This window comes from Lepidochelys kempii, chromosome 21 (assembly GCF_965140285.1).
Source record: "Lepidochelys kempii isolate rLepKem1 chromosome 21, rLepKem1.hap1, whole genome shotgun sequence".
Classification (NCBI taxonomy): domain Eukaryota; kingdom Metazoa; phylum Chordata; order Testudines; family Cheloniidae; genus Lepidochelys; species Lepidochelys kempii.
Window position 1 is genome coordinate 15,196,483 of NC_136400.1, and position 25,904 is coordinate 15,222,386.

The window sequence follows — 25,904 nt, forward strand, 5'->3', positions numbered from 1 at the left end:
CTAGCCCCTAAGCACCGGAGGCCCATGCTGATGTGTCTAGCCTCTGTGGATGCAGAGAAAAGGTTGATAATGTGGCCTGCCAGTGACCCTGGCAGCAATGCCAGAGTCTGCAGGGAGCCTGAGCCAATGGCTCTGCGGGCTGTGAACCGCAGCAGGCATCTCCAAACGGTGTGAACTCCCTGGGCTCCACCAGGTTCCACGCAAGCTTGGGGCTCTGTGTGGGGAAAGCAAGAGTGCAGCACTGGGAGGGGAGAGGGCTCCCTGCCACTGCCAAGCCAAACTGCGGGGCGAGGCCCCAGGGTGGTGCCATGGACAGCTGTCTGGGAACACCGCGATCCCCTGTGGAACAGAGAATTCCCCTGGGAAAAGCCTGCCCGGGCTAAGTGGCTGAACAAGACACTGGGGTAGGAAGTGTGGAGCAACTTGGAGCAAACCCCTGAGCCCTGTGTGATCTACCCATCCAACCGGGTGTAAATCAGGAGTAACTCCACAGGGTTTGATTCCTCTCTCACTCACTCTGGTGTAAATCAGGAGTAACCCCTGTGGAGCTAGTGGCAGTTACACTGGTCTCAGTAAGAGAAGCACCCGACCCAAGCCCTGATCTCTTTAGACCCATAAGCATCACATCACTGACCTCACGGAAGGAATGAGGATCTGACACGTGTTTAAACACCCCCAAACCACTGGGATGGGTTCCCTAGGGAGGTGGTGGAATCTCCTTCCTTAGAGGTTTCTAAGGTCAGGCTTGACAAAGCCCTGGCTGGGACGATTTAGTTGGGGTTGGACTAAATACCTCCTGAGGTCCCTTCCAACCCTGATCTTCTAGGATTCTATGAATCCTTAGTGAGTCCCAGGCCCATTTCGAAATCCAAAGGCCATGAGGAGGGCCAGATGAGCTCCCTGCTGGCATCAGATCATAGAATCATAGAATATCAGGGTTGGAAGGACCTCAGGAGGTCATCTAGTCCAATCCCCTGCTCAAAGCAGGACCAATCCCCCAATTTTTGCCCCAGATCCCTAAATAGCCCCCTCAAGGATTGAACTCACAACCCTGGGTTTAGCAGGCCAATGCTCAAACCTCTGAGCTATCCCTCCCCCCAGCCAGGAGAGGCAGCCTGGCAACCAGCTGGTCTGCTGCCTCCTTGACTCACCCTTTCTGTCATGGTCCCCTCCGGCTGTGGGGCCCGGATCTTCTGGCTTCCCCTGTCACTGCTACTGGAAGTGGGGCCGGTTGAGTCTGCGGCCCGGCAGCCCAACGAGCTTTCAGTCCCCAAATGGCTGGGGAACGAACCCCTACCCCAAGGGACTACGCTGCATCTCCAGGGCCCTGCTTTTCATGCATGCGTGACAGTAGACCTCTTGGCCAACGCTTTGAACCAGGGATCTCCAGAGCTAAAAGTAGCAGCTGTCACAGCTTGAGCTAAACAGCCCAGACGTCCTGCTTGAGGGCTGTAACAGATTCATCCCCTGTGGAGAGGGGGACCTGTAACACATTCACTGGGGGTCACACATGCCCTGACCCTAACTCCTTTCTCCGTCTCCAGGCTGCAGGGAGACAGGGAGAAGAGTGAATTCTCCCAGGAGGAGCGCGTGTGTGAGGAACCGACCAGCCCTGCAGACGGGCCTGAGCTGGGCTTCCCAGGCTTGGGTGAGTCAAGCTAGGATTCACTCCTCTGGGGATTGGGGTCGGGGGCAGCACGTGGGACCTGAGCAAACAGCTCCGTCACCGGGCGAGGGGGCTAGGAAGGAAGGAGCCAGCAGCTGTATTTCAGGGTAACGGACTGACTAATAGCTGGCTCGGCCGAATCTGGCCCTCGGCAAGGCCTGGTTGAACACTGAGGTTGCTGCACTCGGTGGCCAGGGGCAGCGGGATGCGGCTGGTCTGCTCTTGTGGCGTAATGAGAGACACCGGGTAATTAGCTCAAAAGGAGGCAGGCCGTCAGCACGCCATTGCCTGCGGCCGCGTGCCAGGTCTGCTGGGGCGCTCAAGGAGCGCTGGCTGCAGGCCGTGGTGGGGAGCGCTCGTCGTTGCCTGGGGATGCGACAGCAGAGCTCATGTACTCACATCGGTTGTGCTAAGTGGTTTTTCTGAACCGGGTCCAGATGTCAGTGGGATTTCTACAGGGGCCTGGGGTCTAGGTCTGCCACGGGGGGAGAGGCTGCAGGGAGCCCTGCTGGGCCTTTGTGACCAGGGTGGGCTGCAGCCAGGCTCCAGGGCCTGATCCTCCACCAGTGCAGAATGAACGTAAAACGCTGCCAAGCCAGCAGGGTAGCTGGTATGACCAATGCCCACAGTCCTGAATGCCAGGGGCAGGGAGCGTTAGCACCAGTAGGCGCTCCGCAGGGCCATATCCACGTCCCTTGCCTCTTCAGCACCTGCTAGCGGCTGGGGGAAGACGTGCAAGCTAGGTCTGACCCTGCCGCCATAGCTGTCAACGACAAAACTTGTGCTGGCCTCAGTGGGAGTTGGAACGTCACCTAGAGCCATGCTGCCTGCTTCTGTCTCATACTGGGGAAAGGCTCCTGTGATTGCTGCTGGTCCATGCCCCTCTGCGCTCCCCACAGTGCCACCGGTGCTCTGGAAGGCACACGATGACAACGCGGCTGTATCTCTCTTGCCTGTCAGCTTGGCATCGCTTTGGCACGTGGACGGGTCTTGTGGAGGGAGAAGGAGCAGACGCTGCTCTCACCTATACTCGGGGACTCTTTTTTTTATTTTAACAGAGTGACGCTGGATTTACTCTGGTGTAAAGCCGGACAGGAATCTGGCCCTGCAAATCCAGTGTGTCACATCAGTTCCGCTCATGGTCAGGGAACTGATCAGCCCCTCCGGAGCTAGCTACCTCCTCTGCCTTTTGCTCACGTCCATTTCACTCCCGCCCTGAGTTATCACCACGCGGCCTGAGGTGGCTGCCAGACCGTTTGTCGGTGGGGAGGAGGTCTGCCCAGCCACCCCAGGCCAGGCGGTGTATTTACCACGTCCTTTGATCGTGGGGGTAGGAAAGATGGTTTGCACTGGTTGAAATCTACCCCAGACTTGGACCCCACCCAGTCTGAACAGGAGAGTTTGATTCATTTTTTCAATAATGGTGCAGGGGCTCAAGGCTTCTGGGTTTCAGCCAGTGACAGCTGTGAAATGACCGCTCGCTTGCCAGCCCATTTGAGCCGGCAGTGCTGGATTTCTGGGTAAACCTGAACTCGTCAGATATGTGGCCCGATCTCAAGACCAAAGGGGTTTGGGCATGTTCAGAAAAGGATCAGAACCCTGGGGCCCTGCCCTGACCTGAACCATTTGGGGCGGAAAGGTCCAACCCTGCTGGCGTAGAGTGTTTGAACATTAGGGTGGAGCGGCCTTATCTCCCAGAAGGAGGGAATAGGAATTGAGGAGATGCTGCCTCCGACCCAGGTTTGGGCCCTGAATATAAGCATGCTTTTATCTCTGGGTGCCCATCCCTTGGGAGAATCTAATCAGAAATCAGAGTCATGCTTCTGAGTTGGGCTCCCCCACTGGTCTGATCTCAGAAGCCATGTGATGTACGGGACTGAACTCATGGCTGGAAACTGCAGGACTTCTAATCCCAGTTCTGTCACTGACCATTGTGTGACCTTGAACAAGTCACAGCTCCTCTCTGTGCCTCTGTTTACCCTTTTGCAGAATATGGGACTATGGCAGGCATTAGCAAAGGTGGCACTATTACACATATCCTCCAAGTAATTTTTCTGAATGTGCGAGTAAGTTTTTAGTGTTGGAAGAAATGCTAGTGTTATTACTTTTAGGTTGGTCAAGGTTCTGCGTACAGGGGGCTACGTGAGTGGCAGGAAACTTTTCTCTCTGTCATGGGCTCTGTTTGGAGTCAATTCGTGAGGCTCCTTGGGAACTGGTCATTAGTGCTGGGCTGAGATTCCTGGAAGAAGGGATTGCTCTCCGTGCTGTTTGACCCCCTCTGTTCCAGGACTGGTGTTTGTGTGAATAAAGCAAGTCACACTTAGGAGATACTCAGACTCTGCATCACTGATTTCTCCTCTACTGGGAAGCTGACCTGTGGGGCCCCAGAACACTGCCCACTGCTCAGCTGAGGAGTGACACTGGGGTGAGAGCGGGATAGTGATGTCAGAAAGAGGCCCTGATATTATTATTTCTAATTAATAATTTCTATTATTTATTATTTCTAAGGACCCCAACTGAGGCACCATGGTGCAGAGCACTGTACAAACAAATAGTACACAGGCAGCCGCTGCCCCAGGGAGCTCACAATGCAGGATTTAGACAGTACCAAGAGAAGGAACAAACAAGACCAACCTTGCAGGGGTATGTGTAGGGTAGTATAAAGCCCGCAGTGATCTGAGACCCCATCTCCTCCTAGCACTGCAGCTGCAGTGCAAGCAGAAGAGGCCCTCAACCTGGAATCCCTCTTGATTTAAACAGAAAGGGGAAGCTGGCAGGCTGTTTGTGAGAGCCCCTTAACTCTGCCCCTCACGTCCTCTTTTGCAAGCCATCCAGATGTGCTGGAAGGTGCTTCATTTTCCTGAGGCACGTGGGGAAGGAGTGGCTAGGCATGGAGCTTTGGAGGAGTGCATTGGTGGGCAGCTATAAGCCGCCAATGGAGGGAGAGGCAGGTTATTATGGAGCAGATATTCGATAGACTCTACTCCCAGTCGGGCACAGAAAGAAGTGGCCAGCTTTTCAGAGGGGCTGCGAGCCCTGGGTGCTGAGTGCTGGTGAAAATCTAGCCAATCAGGTGTAAATCAGGAGTAACTCCACAGGGTTTGATTCTGACCTTTAACTGGGTGCCTAAACGGGCACTGAGGGAGTCTAAAAATGAGGGCCTGGTTGCAGGAGGTGAGCGCTTGGCAGTCTGACCCTGCATGCGCAATGGACAATGGTGCTGACATTTATAATGCCTGGCTGAATCTTGTAAATGTGCCCAGAGCAGAGCAGCAGCATCCAGCACTCTGCAGTGTTATCTACCCAACGTGTTAAATAGCCATGATATTTCTACCAACGGTCCGCTGAGAATATCCGTCTATCCACCCACCCGCCCACCGCTCAGCATACTTTGTCTGTGCTCCTCTGTTGTTTGCAGTGTTGCTGTAGCTGTGTTGGGCCCAGGATATTAGAGAGACGAGGTGGGTGAGGTAATAAGTTTTATTGGACCAACTTCTGTCGGTGAAAGAGACGCTTTCGAGTCACACCGAGCTCTGTGTAAACTTGGAAACTCATCTCTTTCACAAAGGGAAGTTGGTCCAATAAAACGTATTAACTCACTCCCTTATCTCTCTATTTTCCTAGCTCCTTGGCTACATATCTGTCTGTCTGCCTGTCCTGCTAGCTATTAGTATCGTCTTTGTTTGTCTGCCGTTCTCTGCCTGTCTGTCCTCGTAGATCTTAGTATACTGGTCTTCCCAGCTATCCGGCAGGGTTACCTGACTGAAGTGGCCTCTGCATAGAAATGTACAGGGTGGAGGCATTGATCTGTGACCTTGTTTGCTTTCATGATAGGAACTGGCCTCCATTATACCATCAGTTCTGGGAAACTCCTTGTATCTCTCTAGGAGCCTGGTAAGGAGTGTGGCTCTTTGGCTAAAGGGACTGTGAATGGGGCCTTCGGACAGAATCCGCCTACTCTGGGTTTGTGCCCAAACTCACCCTGCTCCCTGAGACTGGCTCTGTTAACAAGGTACCTCCCACTAGCATGGCTCCAGTCTCTCTCCCCAGGTGTGGCTCATTTCCTGGAGATTCTGCCTTGGGATGCCCTAGCCCCAGGAATGAAGGTTAATGTTTCAGCAGCCCTGACTGTGCTTGGTTCCAAGAGACTCCTGCAAGGTGCTGAATGACCTCCACATCCAACGAAGCCAATCATAGAATCATACAATATCAGGGTTGGAAGGGACCTCAGTCCAACCCCCTGCTCAAAGCCGGACCAACCCCAACTAAATCATCCCAGCCAGGGCTTTGTCTAGTCTGACCTTAAAAACCTCAAAGGAAGGAGATTCCACCACCTCCCTAGGTAACCCATTCCAGTGCTTCACCACGATCCTAGTGAAAAAGTTTTTCCTAATATCCAACCTAAACCTCCCTCACTGCAACTTGAGATCATTACTCCTCGTTCTGTCATCTGCTACCACTGAGAACAGTCGAGATCCATCCTCTTTGGAACCCCCTTTCAGGTAGTTGAAAACAACTATCAAATCCCCCCTCATTCTTCTCTTCCGCAGACTAAATAACCCAGTTCCCTCAGCCTCTCCTCATAACGCATGTGTTCCAGTCCCCTAATCATTTTTGTTGCCCTCCACTGGACGCTTTCCAATTTTTCCACATCCTTCTTGTAGTGTGGGGCCCAAAACTGGACACAGTACTCCAGATGAGGCCTCACCAATGCCGAATAGAGGGGAATGATCACGTCCCTCAATCTGCTGGCAATGCCCCTACTTATGCAGCCCAAGTGCCGTTAGCCTTCTTGGCAACAAGGGCACACTGTTGACACATATCCAGCTTCTCGTCCACTGTAACCCCTAGGTCCTTTTTTGCAGAACTGCTGCCTAGCCATTCGGTCCCTAGTCTGTAGCGGTGCATGGGATTCTTCCATCCTAAGTGAAGGACTCTGCACTTGTCCTTGTTGAACCTCATCAGATTTCTTTTGGCCCAATCCTCCAATTTGTCTAGGGCCATCTGTATCCTATCCCTACCCTCCAGCATATCTACCTCTCCTCCCAGTTTAGTGTCATCTACAAACTTGCTGAGGGTGCAATCCACACCATCCTCCAGATCATTCATGAAGGTTTCAGAGTAACAGCCGTGTTAGTCTGTCTTTGCAAAAAGAAAAGGAGTACTTGTGGCACCTTAGAGACTAACCAATTTATATTGAACAAAACCGGCCCCAGGACCGACCCTTGGGGCACTCCACTTGATACCGGCTGCCAACTAGACATGGAGCCTTTGATCACTACCCATTGAGCCCGATGATCTAGCCAGCTTTCTATCCACCTTATAGTCCATTCATCCAGCCCATACTTCTTTAACTTGCTGGCAAGAATACTGTGGGAGACCGTATCAGAAACTTTGCTAAAGTCAAGGAACAGCACGTCCACCACTTTCCCTTCATCCACAGAGCCAGTTGTCTCATCATAGAAGGCAATTAGATTAGTCAGGCATGACTTGCCCTTGATGAATCCATGCTGACTGTTCCTGATCACTTTCCTCTCCTCTAAGTGCTTCAGAATTGATTCCTTGAGGACCTGCTCCATGATTTTTCCAGGGACTGAGGTGAGGCTGACTGGCCTGTAGTTCCCAGGATCCTCCTTCTTCCCTTTTTTAAAGATGGGCACTACATTAGCCTTTTTCCAGTCGTCCGGGACCTCCCCCGATCGCCATGAGTTTTCAAAGATAACGGCCAATGGCTCTGCAATCACATCCACCAACTCCTTTAGCACTCTCGGATGCAACGCATCCGTCCCCATGGACTTGTTCTCTTCCAGCTTTTCTAAATAGTCCCGAACCACTTCTTTCTCCACAGAGGGCTGGTCGCCTCCTCCCCATGCTGTGATGCCCAGTGCAGCAGTCTGGGAGCTGACCTTGTTCGTGAAGACAGAGGCAAAAAAAGCACTGAGTATGTTAGCTTTTTCCACATCCTCTGTCACTAGGTTGCCTCCCCCATTCAGTAAGGGGCCCACACTTTCCTTGACTTTCTTCTTGTTGCTAAATACCTGAAGAAACCCTTCTTGTTACTCTTCACATCTCTTGCTAGCTGCAACTCCAGGTGTGATTTGGCCTTCCTGATTTCACTCCTGCATGCCTGGAGAGGAGGGTGCTGTGCAGCTGCCAGGATCGGGCCCTTACACTGAGCTTGGCGCCTGGTTATCAGCTGGATGGGTTGGACAGTGTCCAGTCAGTCCCATAACCCTGCTTCCAGCTCCAATGCAACGAGGGACAATGGGATTGGCTGAACCTTACCCCTCTTGGAAAGGTGGTCCAGGGTGTTTCAGAGGAGAACTCTGCAGCTCCAAGCAAAGCTGGACAGGTGCTGCTCCTTGGCAGGCAGAGAGCAGGGCTCTGTTCCTGACTCCCCAGCTGATTCAACGTGTGACCTTGAGCAACGTGTGACCTTTCCCTCTTCCTGCCTCTGTTTCCCCAGCTGTCACATGGGAGCCCGTGATACTGATCCCTCTGTAAATCTCTGTGAGGTCCTTGGGCTCAGCATGCACTGGGAGCAGGGAGAAGAGAGGGCGAGGGTCAGGCTGGCCGTTTCAGTTCTGGAAACCCCAAAGGAAACATTTGGAGAGGAGCCGGGTCAGAGATAGCACTAGGCAGTGGGGGTTCTGGCAAGTGGGCTCTAGTGTTGCACTGATCTGCTTCAGTAGCCCAGAGCTCTGAGTGCTTAACACCAGGAGGAAAAGCTGGTGTCGGGTGTGCTCAAGCTAGCTGGGTTGGTCTGGGCATCTCATTCATATGGACGGCTGGAGAATAGGCAAGGCCACATCTTGTGGCCAGCTAAAGCAAGGCAACCATTCTCATGGTGGCCCCTATGTACAATATAGAGACACGCTGAAGTCAAACTTGAAAGCCTCTCAGGTTCACCCGAGCGACTGGGAAGCGCCAGCCCACAACGCAGCAAGGTGGGGGCAGATTTGTCACGTGGCCCTGGCCCGCTTTGAAGCAAGGCGCCTTACCGCTTGGTGTGAAGAACGTGAACCGTGCAAAGCCAGGAAAGCGCAGCCTGCGATGATGGTGGATGAACAGGCCTGGCCCATGTGTAACCGCGCTGGCGGTTCTCGCACTGGTCTGATGCATGAGAGACGTGAGACTCCATCATCATCCTCGCCACTCGGGCAACGAGCCTATACCACCACCCGCGCTGCGATGTCCGCACGGCTACTTTGAGTGCCTGCCTGCACTGGGACCAGCTGCACTGTAGACATCCCCTTGGAAGTCAGAGGAGAGCTTGTGCTCTTCCCTATTGCAGTGGGGAAGAGCCATATACCCTGCCATGAGCGTGCCAAGATTCAGGCTAGGGCCCCACAACATCTCTTCAATCCCGGGCTAACAACTGAGCCCCCAGCGGCGGCTTGGCCAGCCAGGTCATTGCAAGCACGGGCATTCCCCTGCTGGGCTACACAGCACCTGCCCAGTAGCTGGTCACTTGGAGACAGGTTTCTTCCATCCCTGGACGCTGACGGTTGGATTCTCAGATGGGGAGAGTGATGGGAGGGAAAGTAGCTCTAAGCTGGCCAGCAACAAGAACAGAAACTAGAGCAACCTAAGGGCTGCTCTAAATTCTGCTGGCTGCCCCAGAGAGCACTGGGCTGATGCAGAGCACCAGAGTGCTGTGTGCTCTATCCCTCCCCACCACACCATGCACATACACTAGCCTATAGCCAAGCCAACATGGGTGGGGTGAACGGCCAGGCTGGTGGGATTAAGGAATGTCCAGTCCCGCTAGCATGCAGAATGGGCCGAAGAGCAGCAGTGAAGGGAACTCCTGGAAAGAAGGTGCCATTCAGTGCCGGAATTAGCCACAGCTGGGCCAAGCACATGAATCCACATCAGAGCCTAGAGAAAGAGGGGCCAACTCACACAGTGTAAGAGGATTAAAGCCCCATTAGGGGATTCTGCCCTAATTTGCCTGCATGGCCATGAAGCGAATGGGGGATAGTGATTGGCTCAGTGGATGCAGCCCAGACACCGCTGCAATGGAGATTAAATACAGAGAATTACTTTTGTTTACATACGGGTACGTTTCCCCTAAGCTGGCCCTAAGAAGCTCGTGCCCCATGTCTGGCTCTATGGGCAAATCCTGAGGCTGTCATCCAGGTCAAACTCTCACTGACTTCCATGGGGCTTAGCCCAGTAAGGCCTGGGAGGGAATGCAAGAATCAGGGGCTGTGGATTTGTGAGAGAGAATGACAAGGCGTCGGATTGCCATGGATTTGTGGTATCTTATTACTCAGCAACACAGCTGGTCAAATCCTGCAAAGCCCATGTGCACAACTGGGCATTCAAGTTCTAATCAGCTGTTCAGTGCAGACAGGGCCGTGCCCCTTCCCTCTTTGCTGTCCGCAAACAGCTGTGCCAGGTGGGTTTTGTATGGCTGCGTGTCGAAGAGCCGACTGCTGTTTGGGTGCCCCTCCCCGTGGCCCCAAGGGCCCCCACTCTGTGCTCATCAGCATTTGTTATTCTCCTGTTTAAAAAAGTGTTGCTCAGCCAATCAGGGAGCAGAAGCCATAACCTTGGGACTTAAATGGCCAAGCACCTACGGGAATGGTGCCTGCCAGCAGGGGGTGCACTTTAAGGAAAACCCCGGCACTGCTAAAGTTGCTGCTCCCTCATCAAGGAGCAGCTGGGCTGGTTGTGACTCTGTTTCCCTCCCGGTTCTGTGGCTTCTCTCTGCTGCGAGTCTCTGCAATCGCCAAGCTGCGGGAAGCTTGTTCCGCATGAAGCACCTGGCCTGCCCCATCCCTGCCTCACTCCTTACTGTTGCTGGGTCACTGACCAGCTGTGAGCTAGGACATGTCAGCTCCGTCACTTCCTTAGTCCGACCAAGGTTGGAGGGCCTTGAATGCGTGTGACGGCCACCACCCCAGGGACTGAACCAGAGACCCCGAGAGCTAAAGTCTTGAGCTGTTACCACTCTTTTGCTCTATGCTGTAACAATTCCCATCCGCTGCAGCTCAGTCACAGGGACACCCAGGATGAACACATCCCCTTGGGTCACATGGGTGCCTTTGAGGTGCCTGGCATGTGGTTCTGCCTCTGGAAAACCCACCTCTACCTGGCCATTCACTTCTGGTGCATTATGTGCCACTTTCCTGCCCTCGCCCGTCTGACCCTCTGTTCCAGAAATGGCTGCTTGGCTCGGGGGATCCTCCCCTGCCCACAATGATTAGGTCACCAACATCCAGCCAATGAGGCAACGGGGCTAAAGTAACTAAGGGAGTTGTGTGGCAAGGCATAGACTTCTAACAGGTCATCAGTTTAGCCTCGGTCTCCAGTCTGATTTCTCCAAGGACTGGGAGTGCCCTGAGTTCTGATCCTGTCTCTGCCACTGACTGGGTCTGTGACTTTGAGCAAGTTGAGTTCCTTCTGCGAGCCTCACTTTCCCCATTTGTAACATGACACCCCGCTTTATGATCTACAGCTGGGAAGCCCCATGTAAAAGTTAAGGATTGGTCCCCATTGCCCCCCTCCAGCCCTCAATTCTGCAGCTCCTCCAGAAGAATCCCAGATACTCCCTCTCAGTCAAAGTGCTTTAGAATCTGGGCATCTGGTCCTGCCCCACGGACATCGCTGAGATGCGTGGCAGGGCTACAACTGACTCACCACTGCACTTGTGGGGCGGTGAGAGGCCTTTAAGGGACATGGAGCCTTTAAGGGCCGTGCCTGACAGAATCATGGCTTTTAAGGCCAGAAGGGACCATTCTGATCATCCAGTCTGACCTCCTGTATAGCACAGGCCAGAGAATTTCATCCAGCTACTTCTGCACAGAGAGAGCATGGGTTTTTAAGGTGTTGGCTTAAAGAGCCTCTCTGTGCCTCAGTTTCCCCTTCCCTTCACCTCCCTTGCCCATTTAGACTGTAAGCTCTTTGGGGCAGGTTCTGTGTCTCTGCAGGGTCTGGCCCAATGGGCTCTGGTCCTGTCCCTGCCTTTCTGCTGTCTCTCGGTCCTTATGGCCACATGAGGCTGGGAGCCCATTGTGGGCAAATCCCAGAGCCAGCAGGGCCCAGCTGTTCCCAGCCCTCAGCCTGCCTGGGAAAATAGAAACCCCTCTCTTCCAGCTGCAGCCCATCTCCAGGTGCTAGGGAGGGTGTTTAATTCACCGAGCCCGTGTGAAAATGACAGCCTCTTTCTGGGAACGGCTCCTCCTGGCCCCTCAGCCTCATGGGTGTAATGCTATCCGGCCTGGCGGAGCTCTGAGTTCGGGCTGAGAGCGCAGATTTGTCATGGGGCCTGCTCAGGAGGCAGCGGTGGCATGGGAACCGAACGAAGGGACACAGGCTCGCAATGCTGGAGCAGCTCCGGCATTGACAGCAGGGCTCTCTGCCCACAGGGGATCAGCAGACCCCTGGCTCGCCAGGGCTGTCACTCCAGTCCCATGCTCAAGCACCTAACGCCCTTAGATCTCTGCAGGTCAGCAGCCCTTCTGAGCTGGGATTCGGCAATGTCCATTAGAACCGCACTCAGCTGTGGTGCTTAGAGTGAAAAATAGACCCCGCAGATCCTGGGGCTCCTGCTGGGGGAGGGGATTTATCTTGCCGGGGTGATGTGGGGCCGTTTCTTTCCCATCACAAGCTCTCCCCACAGGTAAACTTCTCCTTGCTCTGATTTAGCACAGTTGCTGGGCCATTGCATGGGAGGGGGGGGAGGTTACAAACCCATTCCAGCATGGCCAAGTGGTGAGGGTGCTCAACTGGGATATGGGAGACCTATACCCCTGCTTTGCCTGACTCAGAGTAGGGGCTTGCACTTGGGTCCGCCAAATTATCTAACCACTAAGCTTTTGAAGCTGTTCTACTTGCTATAAATAATTAAATCTATTCAGTGGCTTACAGAGACACTGATGCTCTAGCCTAGTGGTTAGGGCACTCACGTGGGAGACCCAGGTTCAAGTGCCTAGTCTGAACCTGGCACCGCCAGGATTTGAACCTGGGTCTTGGTGAGTGCTCTCACCGCTGGGCTTTTGGCTATACTGGGGTGGGTCTGTCTCTCTCTGGCTTTGACCAGAAATTCCATCCTGGATCTGAGGAAACTTTCATCGAATTGGAGACATTTCTGTGAAAAGGTTCAGTTTGGACAACTCAGCGTTTCCCACCCCTTCCGAGCGGCTCCATTTAACAATCTTCAAAAGGCAATCAGTGCAGGCGAGACCAGTGATGATGTCCTGTAGGCCATCCCCAACCATCTCCATGTCCCGTCAGCCTCCCCACCTCATACCCACCACCTCCCGCACTCTGGCCCTCCACAAAATAAGGAGATTTAGGGTCAAATTTTCAGAAGTGCCTAAATGACTCATTTCCAAAGGGATCCAGATGCCTGGAGAGGCAAAGATTTTCAAAAGCCTCTAAGCAAGTTCAGTGTCTAAATCCCATTGGCTATGCTGATCCCAGTGCTTTGTTGGGAGATGATAAAGCCCCTTAGCAAGTCACATCCTGCTGCAGCCAAGATTAAACTCCCCTTGCCAGCCCCTTTGCTGTTAAATGGAAAGAAGAATACAGCAACATTGTCTCTTTCCTCCTCTAATGACTTGATTGGATTCCAACAATCTATTATACATGCTCAAGCACTGGGCACCGCTCGGTTTCTCCTCTGTCTTCCCCTCCTTTCAGTTTTTCTTTGAGCTCCAGGAATGACCCATTGCTAGAAGGATGCAGAGACAGAGCAGAGAATGTAATGTTGCAAGCAAGACACAGCCAATGGGCTCCCCGTACAGCATTATATCCGGGTTGAGGGTCACTAGGAGAAAATCACTGCTGAATTAATCTCCTCCATGCAGAAGCCACTGTGTGCAATATTTGCTTGGCATCTTCGGCCCCTTCCAATCTGATGGTTGATTCCACGTTTACAAAGTCATTCTTCAATGAACCATTCACAGACATTTATTCCAGCTCATTGTATTTTGCAGGCTCTGTGCTGCCAGGGATACAGTGAGAGGTTGGAGGGGGGAGAGGGAGGGAAATCTAGTTACCTCATTTCTTAGAGGAATAATCAGACCCCCCCCAAAAAAAATCCCTTTGCAAATTGGTCTTACAAATGCTCCAGATCTCTCTGGGTTGTTATTTTATTGACCGATACTGGGATGGCTGTTGCCACGGCAGCAAGGAGATGGCTCTGCCGTGGAGGATGGTGGGATACTCCGGGGATGTGCAGAGAATATAAAAAGAAAGGGAGAGAAGAGAAAAGGGAGAGGTTCATTTAGGGAGCGTCTGAAACTTCTCTAGTTGAAATGGTTCTTTAAAAGGACAGAACTCAGTCTAAGTCCCAATGGAAGTCCTATTACAGACCTCTCGTTTTTGAGGCACGACAGGTCCCTTCGGCGAGCTGGTCTGGACAGTGTTCATATTACAGGGCGTCAGGGGTCACAGGTGCCTGTCTGACATGGACTCAGCCCATGCAGCCACATTTTCAAAGCGGGCCTCTGATTTTTGGGAGCCTCAGTTTTGGGGTGCCGCAGGTTGGGCCCCCCCGAAAAGGGAGATGTACAAAATCAGCTAAAGTGATGATGGCCCATTTGCAAATGATTGACTTGAGACCTATTGGTAGCAAATTAGCAGGTGAGCATGCAAACATGGTGAAAGCAAGGAGCGGGCCTCACAGACTGGCCGTGGCTTATTTGCCTTAGCCTGGTGTGAACTACTGATGCTCCTCTTGGATGCTCTGCCAGTACGTATCCTGCAGTACGGTTTGCAAAAGTAATAAACTTTCCAGCTAGGGAGACCACCCTGCTGGACCGTCACTGCTGTGCTGAGCAATGAGGCGGGGCTGCTGGGTTTTGGGTGTGCGAGTTATAGGGGGAGCGGATTAGCAAGGTGCAAATGAGCCTGCTAGACCCTGCTCTGGGATTCAAGTCTGCACAGCTGGATTTGGGGCTGTCAGCCGAGGAAGAGACAGCTCAGGTGCTGGATTTCTGGCATCAACTTTTTGCTTTCTATTCTGATTCTTTGACAATTATGGCGGCATAGGGCAGGCTCGGCTCGGGTGCAAAAGGTCCATAGCGTTTTACTAGTTTCCCCATAAGCGCCCTGGGCAGGGGGGTCCCTAAAACAGTCTCAGCAAGCCCCTTAGGCAGTGCCTTTTGTCCTAAATTCTATGACTCTGGGAATCACAAGCAGCCCAGCCTGGGTCAATCATCCTTTTCTAGTTATCCAACAAAAAAATAGTCCCAAAACAAATGCACTAGTCCTGGGTTAGGCCTACTCCTTCAGCAGGGCTCTGACAGTCTGCAAAAGTCCTGGGCTATCCCTATTCAGGGAGCAAAGAATAGGCAGTCTGTTCTCCTCTGGGTCAGCCAACAACTGATCTGGCCCTCCATTATCTGACAGAGAGTGCAGGTGTAGCGGGGAGGGGCTGAGTCAGCCACAGCAGCTTCGTCACCCTCGCCGGCTTGGTGCAGGGTTGGGTACCCCATCCCAGCAGCTGATTGTTAGTTTGTGTCTAGCCCATTGATACAGCGGCTGCCACAGACAATCAATACAGATAAAGTGCCTGGCTGTGTGAAGCTGCTAATTAAGGGATATGGGCGCCCCAAATTAATGGGAATTGGGCATCCAAATCCCCTAGGCATCTGACAGTCTCATCCTAAAGAGTCAACCAAAAAGTGTTGCAGCTGATGGGGGGAAATTCTGTCTTAGACCTTGTCCTGACAGATAAAGAGGGGCTCATCACAGACCTAAACGTTAATGGTAGCTCAGGTTTCAGAGGAGCAGCCGTGTCAGTCTGTATCCGCAGAAAGAACAGGAGGACTTGTGGCACCTTAGAGACTAACACATTTATTTGAGCATCAGCTTTCATGAGCTACAGCTCACTTCATCGGATGCATGCCGTGGAAAATACAGTGGGAGGATTTATATACACAGAGAACATGAAACAATGGGCATTACCATACACACCGTAAGGAGAGTGATCAGGTAAGGTGAGCTATTACCAGCAGGAGAGCGGGGGGGGGGGGGGGAAGGGGGACCTTTTGTAGTGATAATCAAGGTGGGCCATTTCCAGCAGTTGACAAGAACGTGAGGAACGGGGGTGGGGAGGAATAAACATGGGGAAATAGTTTTACTTTGTGTAATGACCCATCCACTCCCAGTCTTTATTATTTTTCTCCCATGTTTATTCCCCCTCCCCCCCACTGTTCCTCACACTTTCTTGTCAACTGCTGGAAATGGCCCACCTTGATTATCACTACAAAAGGGTCCGTCCCCCCCCACCACCCGCTCTCCTGCTAGTAATAGCTCACCTTACCTGATCACTCTCGTTACGGTGTGTATGGTAACACCCATTGTTTCATGTTCTCTGTGTATATAAATCTCCCCACTGTATTTTCCACTGCATGCATCCGATGAAGTGAGCTGTAGCTCACGAAAGCTCATGCTCAAATAAATTGGTTAGTCTCTAAGGTGCCACAAGTCCTCCTTTTCTTTTTAATGGTAGCTTAGTTACAAGTGATCATGACTTGATCACATTTATCATGTGCAAGCAGAATAAAGTCCAGACTGGTAATCTATCTATCTATCTATAGATATATATATACACCCAGTGCTTTAATAGGGACAATTTCACAGAGCTGAAAACAATTATGAGTCAAATCAGCTAAAAGGAAGAATATAACCAGAAGAATGTGAATGATCATTGGGACTCATTTCAAAACTAGATGCGCCAAAAAGCCCACAATTGTGCCCATAGGATTAATCCCATAACCTAGGAAGCAGGCTGTGCTCGTTAAAAAAAACAACTTGGTTGGTTTAGAGGGGAATTGAAAGCAGATATATATATATATATATATATAACAAATGGAAGAAGAGTGAAGTTGACAGTAATTAATATAAATCAGAAGTTAGGAATTGTAGAAAATTGATAAGGGAAGCCAGGGGGCACAAGGCAAAATCTATGGACAGCAGTGTTGAGAACAAAAAGAATCCTGACAGTGTTATTGGTCCATTACTAGATGGTAAATGATTACTAAATGGTAGAATGATCAATAATAGTGCAGAAAGGGTGTTCAATAAATATTTCTGTTCTGTTTGGGGAAAAACAGGTAATGTGGTCTCATCATGTGATGATAACACTCCTTCCATTCCACTAGTATCTCTGGAGGATGTTAAACAGAAGCTACTGAAGACAGACATTTTAAAATTAGCAGATCCAGATAATTTGCATCCAAGAGTTTAAAAAGAGTTGGCTGAGGAACTCATTGGACAGTTAATGTTGATTTTCAGTAAGTCTTGCAGCACTGGAGAAGTTCCAGAAGACTGAAAGAAATTTAATTTTGTTCTAATTTTTAAAAGGGTAGATGGGATGACCCGGGTAATAGTAGTTCTGTCAGCCCGACATCGATCCAGGGCAAGATAATGGAGTGGTTAATGTGGGACTCAATTAATAATGAACTAAAGGAGGATAATATAATTAATGCAAATCAACGTGAGTTTATGAAAAACAGATCATGTCAAAGTAACTTGATATCTTTTTTGATGAGATTACAAGTTTGGTTGATAAAGCTAATAGTGTTGATGTAATATGCTTAGATTTCTGTAAGGTCTATGACTTGGTAGTGCACAACATTTTGATTAAAAAGGTAGAACAATATAACATTAAATGGATTAAAAACTGGGTAATGGGTAGGTTTCAACTTGTAACTGGAAATGGGGACTCATCATCAAGTAGATGTGTTTCCAGTGGGGTCCTGCAGGGGTCAGTTCTTGGCCCTTTGCTATTTAACATCTTTATCGATGACCTGGAAGAAAACATAAAATCATTATTTATAAAGTTTGCAGATGACACAAAAATTGGGGGAGTGTTAAATAATGAAGAGGACAGGTCACTGATTCAGAGTGATCTGGATCGCTTGGTAAATTGGGTGCAAACAAGCAATATATGTTTTATTATGGCCAAATGTCAATGTATACCTCTAGGACCAATGAACGCAGGCCGTACTTTCAGGATGGGGGACTCTACCCTGGGAAGCAGTGACTCAGAAACAGATTTGGGGATGATGGTGGATAATCAGCTGAACAGGAGCTCCCAGTATGATGCTGTGACCAAAAGATCAAATGCCACCCTGGGATGCACAGGAATCTCAAGTAGGAGCAGAGAAGTTATTTTACCTATTTGGCACTGGTGTGCCCATTGCTGGAAGGCTGTGTCCATTTCTGGTGCCCACAATTCAAGGAGGATGTTGATAAAGTGGAGAAGGTTCAGAGAGAGCCATGACAATGATTAAAGAATTAGAAAACCTGCCTTTTAGTGATAGACTCCAGGAGCTCAATCTATTTAGCATAACTAAGAGAATGCAAAGGGGTGACTTGATCACAGTTTATAAGTATCTACATGGGGAGCAAATATTCAATAATGGGCTTCTCAGTCTAACAGAGGACGGTCTACCACTATCCAATGGCTGGAAGTTGAAGCAAGACAAATTCAGACTGGAAACAAGGTGTAAATTGTTAACAGGGAGGGTAATTAACCACTGGAACAATTTACCAAGGGTCGTGGTGGATTCTCCATCACTGGCAATTTTTAAATCAAAACAAGATGTGTTTTCTAAAAGCTCTTCTCTAGGAATGATTCTGGGGAAGTTCTGTGGCCTGTGTCATACAGGAGGTCAGCCTGGATGATCACAGTGGTCCCTTCTGCCCTTAGAATCTATGAGCCAGACCAGATGCCTGGGACAGAGCCAACCCAGAAACTAGCAATAAGGCTGAAGCACAGCCCAGATCCTCTTGGCCTCACTCATTAAAGTAACTTCCTTGGATGGGCAGCTAAGGGAGATGGAAGAGACTTGCCCAACGCCACCCAGTGAGCCAGTGCCAGGATGAGAACTCAGGTCCTGACTCCCAGGCCTGTGCTCCAATCCCTAGGAGACATTGCTTCCCCAAGGAGATCTGCTCCCCAACTTGTCTCAGTCCCTGTTTCCTGTGATTCCCATTGTCTAAGGGCCTGATCTTCCCGTCACAGGGAGTTTTGCCTAAGAAGGGACTGCAGAATTGGGTCCCAAGGAGCTTTGGTCTGTCTGCAGGAGTTTTCTCTGCTTTTCCAAGTCTCCTCCCTCTCCCTTATCTCTATAGCATAGTAATGTGCCCTAATGCAATATATTTCGTTGGTTGCCATGGAATCCTGTGTGAGGTCACCACATAGAATTAATTCCCCCCTCCTAAGGGAAGGGTAATTAACAAAAAATGATGATAACCAGAACCCACTTCCCCCTTTGCCCTTAATTCCCTTGGAATATTAGAGATGGGCAGACAGATTCACGCAGACCCACCTTCCACAGGGGTGTCAGAGGCTGCTGGAGTCTTGTGAGTCTGGCTCCTTGCTTTGGCCTGCCTGCTGCCAGGATTTTGCCTTCGATCCCAGAGGTGCCACACCTGCACCCGCAGCTCTCAGGGCCCAGCGTGGCATTGCAGTGATAGGGATCTGATCCAGCTGGAGTCGTTCCATTGACTTCAATGCGCTTTGGCTCTGATCGGAGGTGCCCGTCTTCAGCTGGCTCGCTGCTTTCACGTCCCCTGAGCAGGTGCCCACAGGTAGCCATGTGGGGGCGGGGGAGCTGGACGTGCTGTCTGGAGCTCTGAGGCCAGCTGAGTCACTCTCAAACACATGGTATTGCAGCTAGCGCGGGAGACTGGGCAGGCAGGACTCCTGGGTTCTCTTTCTGACTCTTCCACCTACTCTAACTGTGTAAGTTGGAGCAAGTTGTGTCACCTCCTTTCCCCCAGGCCACAAAATGGGTTTAACAATCCCCACCTTCCAGAGAGTGAGGTCAGGACTCTGAGACCTGGAGAGAGCTGCTGGGGGACTCCTGAGGACCAGTGCAGAGAGGGTGACAGGCAGGCACTAACCATGGCCCCTGGGGAGATGAGCCTGCCCCTCATGGGGTGTACCTACAGGGTCAGGCAGATTGGGCAGCGCTGAGGATGGAGAGCCGGGGTGATAAAGTGGAGCAGATACCACAGGGACAGGCGCTGTATAAAAACAGATGGAAATTATGAGCACGCTGCGCCGATCCAGCCTGTCTCCTGAACTCCATCCCGCAGTGCGGGGCTTGGCATGTAGGAACTGCCCCAGAGCCCCTGGTCCCCGCATTGTGGGATAGGAGACACTGACTGTGCCGGCAGGACAGCTGTAAGGTGTGCTATGGGTTCGGTTCAACCCAGTGCTGAGGGCTGGGCCCCCTCCTTCCTTCCCGCTGACCCCCAGGGAACAGAGGATGATTAGCACCTTGCACCATCCAGCTCCACACATGTGGACATGCCAGAGTAGCCTTGCTTTCCGGGCGTCCTAGACTGCTGCAAGGACAAACCACTCCATGATCCTGCAGCAACCGGGCCTGGGCACAGGGAAGGTCTCTGGGCCCCTCAGGCTTCTGGTTGGACATTCCCTCCAAACTTTCCCAAACCTACAGGAGCAGGGACCTCAGTACAGAGCCTCTGCAGGGTCATTGCTGTGACTAAGTGGGCCAGACATTGGAGGGTGGGGTGGACCATGGGGAGGCTCCAAGTCATTGTCTGTGAAATGAACAGGCCTGCTCCGTGTTATCTTGGCTGGGTTTGGAGCAGGCTTGGCTGGCCACAACCCAGCCCCGCAATGAGTCAGGAGCAGAGCCGAGAGGTAACTTCCTCCAATAGGCGTTTGCTCTTGGGATGTCTGCTGACTTCCAGAGGGCCTCAGTCCTCACAGCCTTTGCTTAGTGTTCCTGGGCTGGGCCTCTGCCTTCCCCTCGGCACCCATGGGTGTCTCTGCTTCTCCTCACTGCCCATGGGTGTCTCTGCTTCCCCTCAGCACCCATGGATGTCTCTGCTTCTCCTCACTGCCCACGGGTGTCTCTGCTTCCCCTCAGCACCCATGGGTGTCTCTGCTTCCCCTCAGCACCCATGGGTGTCTCTGCTTCCCCTCAGCACCCATGGGTGTCTCTGCTTCTCCTCAGTACCCATGGGAGTCCCGGCTTCTCACTGCCCACGGGTGTCTCTGCTTCTCAGTACCCATGGGTGGCTCTGCTTCCCCTCAGCATGCATGGGTGGTTCTGCTTCCCCTCAGCACCCATGGGTGGCTCTGCTTCTCCTCAGTACCCATGGGAGTCCCAGCTTCTCACTGCCCACAGGTATCTCTGCTTCTCCTCAGCACCCATGGGTGTCTCTGCTTCTCCTCAGCACCCACGGGTGGCTCTGCTTCTTCTCATCACCCATGGGTGGCTCTGCTTCTCCTCAGCACCCACGGGCGGCTTTGCTTCTCCTCACTGCCCACGCGTGGCTCTGCTTCTCCTCAGCAACCACGGGTGGCTCCGGTTCTCAGCACCCACGGGTGGCCACTTCTCCTCATCATTGCTTGGTGGCTTGGCTTCTCCTCAGCCCACGCAGGAGTCTCCTCTTCCCCTCAGCTCTGCCTCTCTGGAGCACCCATGGACAGCTCTGCTTCCCCTCAGCACCCATGCGGCATCCCCTTCCTGTCCACTGAGTCCGGCTTTTCTTTATACAGTCCTGAGCTAGCCCTAGTGACAGGGCCTGGGCATTTCTGTGCGGGCAGCCTGAGCAGACGCTTCCCACCCCATTGCCTATTTGCCACCCTCACCCTGGTGCTGCCCTTTCCTCAGCCCCTTCAGCAGCATCTCTGCTCCCAGCCCCCGGCACCAAGGGCACAGAAATTCCAAACCCCGCTCTTTAGGGGGGTGCCGGCTTCAAGCCCTGTGTGCCAGGACATCCTGGTAAAGGGGCACTGGGGTCAGGACTCCATCCCGGCCTCTGACACACTGTGGAGCCACACGGGGAAAGTCACCGAATAGCTTTGTGACTCAGTTCCCCCCCCCCCCCCCCCGTACGGGGATAATGATGCGCCCTGCCTCACAGGGCTACTGAGCGCTTTGAGAGAACACAGTCAGGCTGCTGCTTTTGAACCCTGTTTCCCGGCCCTGCTCCTTTGAGACCCAGGGGTGGGGCGAGCAGCCCCCCAAGAAGGGGTCTGGAAGAAGGCTTTTTCCTGGCTGCCTTCTGTGGATCTGGGAGTGGCCGGCCCACGCCACCCCCGAGCCCCAGCTGCGCCCCCCACTCACACGTGGAGCGAAAGCCTTGGAACCGCTGGGGGAGCCGGGACACGCCCGGGGCCCGACGGAGCGGGGCTCAGGGTTGGCCCCTCGCTTCCTTCCGAGCGCATCCCACTGGGGAGCACAGTGCCCTGGACAGGGGGTGGCAGAGGCGCACGTGGGGCCAGGCTCCCGAGGCGATGGGGCCGGAGGCCGCCCCTGGGTGCAGCAGATCCTTTGCAAGCCGGCCGTGCGCTCCGGCTGCCCGTGGGAACGCAGGCGACCCAGGGCAGGGACCGCGCAGGGCTGTCGGGCGGGGTGTGTGGGTTGAAGCCACGCCTCGCTTTTGCGGGGAGAGGGGCGAGGCGGGGCGCTGGCTCCTCCTGGGCTCTTTAGGGAACCAGCCCGCGTCCGTCCCCCACCCCCCGCCAGCCCCTGCGCACACCCGGGCGCGCAGCCTCCCCTCCCCGAGCGCTGGAAATAGAAGGCGGCCCTGCCCGCCTCCCCTCCCCTGGCTGGCTGAGCATCGCGGGCAGGCGGCGGAGGGGGAGGGCCCTTCTTGCGGGCCCGGACCTTCCGCCGGGTCTCAGTCTGCCGGCGGCGCGGCGCAGCGCGGAGGGGCTGCAGCGGAGCGCGCTGGGCTGGGCTGGGCTGGGCAGCCCCGTGGTCTCACCGCCTCTCTCTCTCTCTTCTCTCCCCGCTCCGTGCTCCCCTCTCCCCCTCGCAGCAGCCGGCGTGTTAAATGGTTTCAGCGCAGGCGGGATGCTTGGCACCAACCTCAAAAGCCTGGAGCTCAGCGGCGAGGGGCCGGAGGAGCTGAAGGGCTACCGGAAAGGGGCCGAGGGCAAGGGCGGCGGCGGCGGCGGCATGATGCCCAAGCGGCCCAAAGCGCCCGGGGCGCACGAGCTGCGGGTCTTCAAGTCGGGCAGCGTGGAGAGCCGGCTGCCGCCCGGCCCCAGCCTGCGCAAGCAGAAGTCCCTCACCAACCTGGCCTTCCTCACCGACGCCGAGAAGAAGATGCAGCTCTACGAGCCCCGCTGGAGCGACGACATGGCCAAGGCGGCCAAGGGGGGCGGGCGCGGGGGGCTGAAAGCCAAGGAAGCCCCGCTCATGTCCAAGAGCCTCTCCAAGTCGGAGCACTCCCTCTTCCAAGCCAGGCTCGCCCCCGGCCTGGCCAAGCCGCCGCTGGCCCCGCTCCCGTCCAGCCTCGGCAAGCCCAGCCGCATCCCCCGCGGGCCCTACGCGGAGGTGAAGCCCCTGAGCACGGCGCCCGAGGCCGGCGGGGTGGAGGACAGCAAATCCGACGACGAGATCCTCTCCAGCAAAGCCAAGGGCCGGGAGAAGCCGCAGCAGCAGCCGGCGCCGGCGCCCGGCCCGGCGGGGAAGGGGCAGGAGGAGCGAGCCTACCTGAAGGTGGACCCGGAGCTCGTGGTGACGGTGCTGGGGGACCTGGAGCAGCTGCTCTTCAGCCAGATGCTGGGTGAGTCCCGTCCCCGCGCCCCCCACCCGTTACCGGCGGCGAGTCAACTCCGGCGCCGGATCCGCTGTGCCAGGAGGGAATGAATGAATAGGGCCGGGGGAGGGGGCAGAAACCCGGCCCCCTGCCCCCCTTGAATCCAGGGGCCCGCGGTTGAAAGCGAAGGCGAGTTTGGGGGGAACATCCTCTCTTATCTGGAGGGGGGCTTGGTATCGGCATTTGGGTCCCGTTTAGGCTGCGATCAAAGGGACTGGCGGAGGGTAAGGAGTGAACAGTGCCTAGAGCAAATGCTGCGTCCCGGAGGAGCTACTCTCTTCTCCTGGGTTTCTCCTGGGTTTCTCCTTCCTTTATTCTGCAAGGCGCCGGCACACTGGGGCTCTTTACGTGGCTTTTCCCCCCTGGGTATTTGTCAGTGTTTCCTTGAGGTTCTACCTTAAAAAGCCCCCCTCCCCCCCCCCCCCCACACACACACACTCACTTTGTCTCCGGAGAACAATGCTTGCTTTGGCAAAGCGAGCCTTTCCTAGCCCGAGAGAAATCCCCTGGCTTGGCGAGGCCCTGCGAGCTAGAACAGGGAGCGGGGGAAGGGGCAAGGGAGGAGAGAGCAACCCCCCCCCCCCCTCCAAGGAACAGAGATGTGGGGGATAGACAAGCACCGTTTTCCTGGGCATCCTTGTGATTGTCTTGGCTGGTGGAACTGACAAGGGGAAGGGGGAGGTGTGAGCTACAGACATCAGCCGGAGGCTGCAAGCTGGGCTGGGGGGGGTGTGTGTGTGTAAGGGTGTGCATGTCTTGATTATCTCAGCTGTGTCATTGATATGGGGAAGGGATAGGTGTGAGGTGTCAGACATCAGCCAGAGACCACAAGCCAGGCTGGTGTGTGGGGGGGGGGGGGGAGTGATGTGCATGTCATGATATGACTGAGGTGGGGAAGAGAGAGCTGAGAGATGTCAGACATCAGCCAGAGACCACAAGCCAGGCTGGTGTGTGTGTGTGTCAGAGTGTGCATCTGTGTCAGGGCGCTGGGGGGGGGGAGCTGGAATGTGACACTCACGAGGAAAATGGATGACAGATTGTGCCTCGCACCCGAGCGAGAGGCCGCTGGAAATGGATCAACTTTCGTATTTGCAGCTGTGATGATCGGAGTGGTGGAAGGGCAGATCTCTGGGGGGGGGCGGGGGTCTCCAGGCAGAAGGGAGGCACCGGGAGCACCGAACATGGGCTGTCCGAGGTGACATCCGCGCAGTAAATACAGCAGTGCCCTGAAATGTTGCGTGCCGTTGACCCCTGGCTCTGCGGAACGGTTTCACGGGCGTGCGTGGAGGGAGATGCCTGCTCTTAGCAGAGCTGCTGAGTGCCCATGGCAGGCAGACATGGAGTGATCTGTGGGAGAAGGGGGAGTGGCCGCTTACCAGGGTCTGTTCTAGTCCCTTGTTTGTGGGACAGCTGCAAGGCAAGCGTGAGAAGAGGGCTACTGGGCCAAAAGATGCACTGATGCCTCCTGGTGAGAGACAGAGAGTCATCTGATGAAGGGACACCAGGTATCAGCTCTGCTCTGACCATCCCCTCTGTTCCTATGGCCATTCTCTCCCCCTGCCCCCCCCCCCCCGTATTCCTAGGGACAACAGCAGCGTTCATGCTCCAGCCTGGATCTGCAGCAGTTCTAGTCCCCGTCTGGAGTCTTGGACTCTCTGTAACCCTTCCACGAACGGGCTCTTCGGGGGGGGGGGGGGCACTGACCAAGGGGTATGATCTGAGCTGGGGAATCATCAGCAGCTGTTCTGCTCTAAGCACAGAAGAGCCTGTTTCCATGCAACCGCCCCCCATGATCAACACACACACACCCCCCCTCCGGAAACCAGATGATAATTGGCCGGAGCTGTGTGCGGGGACAGTGCTGCCCGCAAACGACGCTTTGGAGAACTTGGGGTGGGAGGGGCAGACTGGGTGAGCTTTTGCTTCTGGAGGTTTGGGCTAGCAGCAGGCTGTGGATAATAACGGAGATAAGCTTTGCAGCCTTCATCTGTGACACTGCAGACATGTATTTGTTCATATCACACAAATTACCACCCCCTGGAGTTTGATTGGCAGCCACTGCTCAGGGCTGGAATAGCAGGAGAGCAGTGGGTCAGGACTGAGGGGCATTGGCAGAGCTGTGGGTGGGGGAGTGGGGGGGTCCAGCACAGGAATAGCAGGAGGGTCTGCAGAGCGGGACTGGAGTACGTTGGCACAGCTGCGGAGGGGGAGCCCAGGGCTGGAATAGTAGGGGAGGAGACTATAGATTTGGTCAGTTTGCGGTGCCTGGCAAAGCTGGCGAGGCAGAGGATGGACATAGCAGGAGGTTCTGCGCTTCAGGAGCAAGATGAATCTGCAAAGCTGCACAGGGGGAAAGTTGCACAGCATCTGGCTGCTCTTTTCCCAGCTCGAACGAGCAGCCAAGCCCCAGCTTTCAAGTGCTTATGATATTCACACACATTTCACAAAGGGTGAAATATTAAAGGACCAGGGCCTCGGCGAGGCTCAGCGTGGGCTGGGGAAAGGGTGGGAGGCTCCATGGCTGGCTTGGGTTTCAAGGCTAAACACACAGAATATCCCATTTCCTTGCAGCCCTGGAAAGCTTTCCACTTCCCCGTCTTGGCTGAGAATCCGCCCGCTCCCAGTACGAGAGGGGAGTGTAAATCCTGACGCTAGAAGGTTTGTCAGACACACAGGC

The 25,904-nt window shown here is 53.9% G+C and overlaps 1 protein-coding gene across 6 annotated transcripts in view; it reads left to right on the top strand.

Annotated features, from left to right (window-relative positions):
* The window catches only part of NAV1 (neuron navigator 1), a 294,663-nt gene that overhangs the window by 92,223 nt on the left and 176,536 nt on the right, over positions 1–25,904 (top strand). For 4 of the 6 annotated variants that reach the window (XM_073319526.2, XM_073319524.2, XM_073319528.2 and 1 more), the window contains exons 3-4: positions 1,545–1,648; positions 22,442–23,194. In XM_073319526.2, the coding sequence (XP_073175627.1) occupies positions 1,545–1,648; positions 22,442–23,194 (857 nt within the window). The remainder of the gene's footprint in view (positions 1–1,544; positions 1,649–22,441; positions 23,195–25,904) is intronic. The other 2 variants (XM_073319527.2, XM_073319529.2) reach the window with 2 other exon arrangements.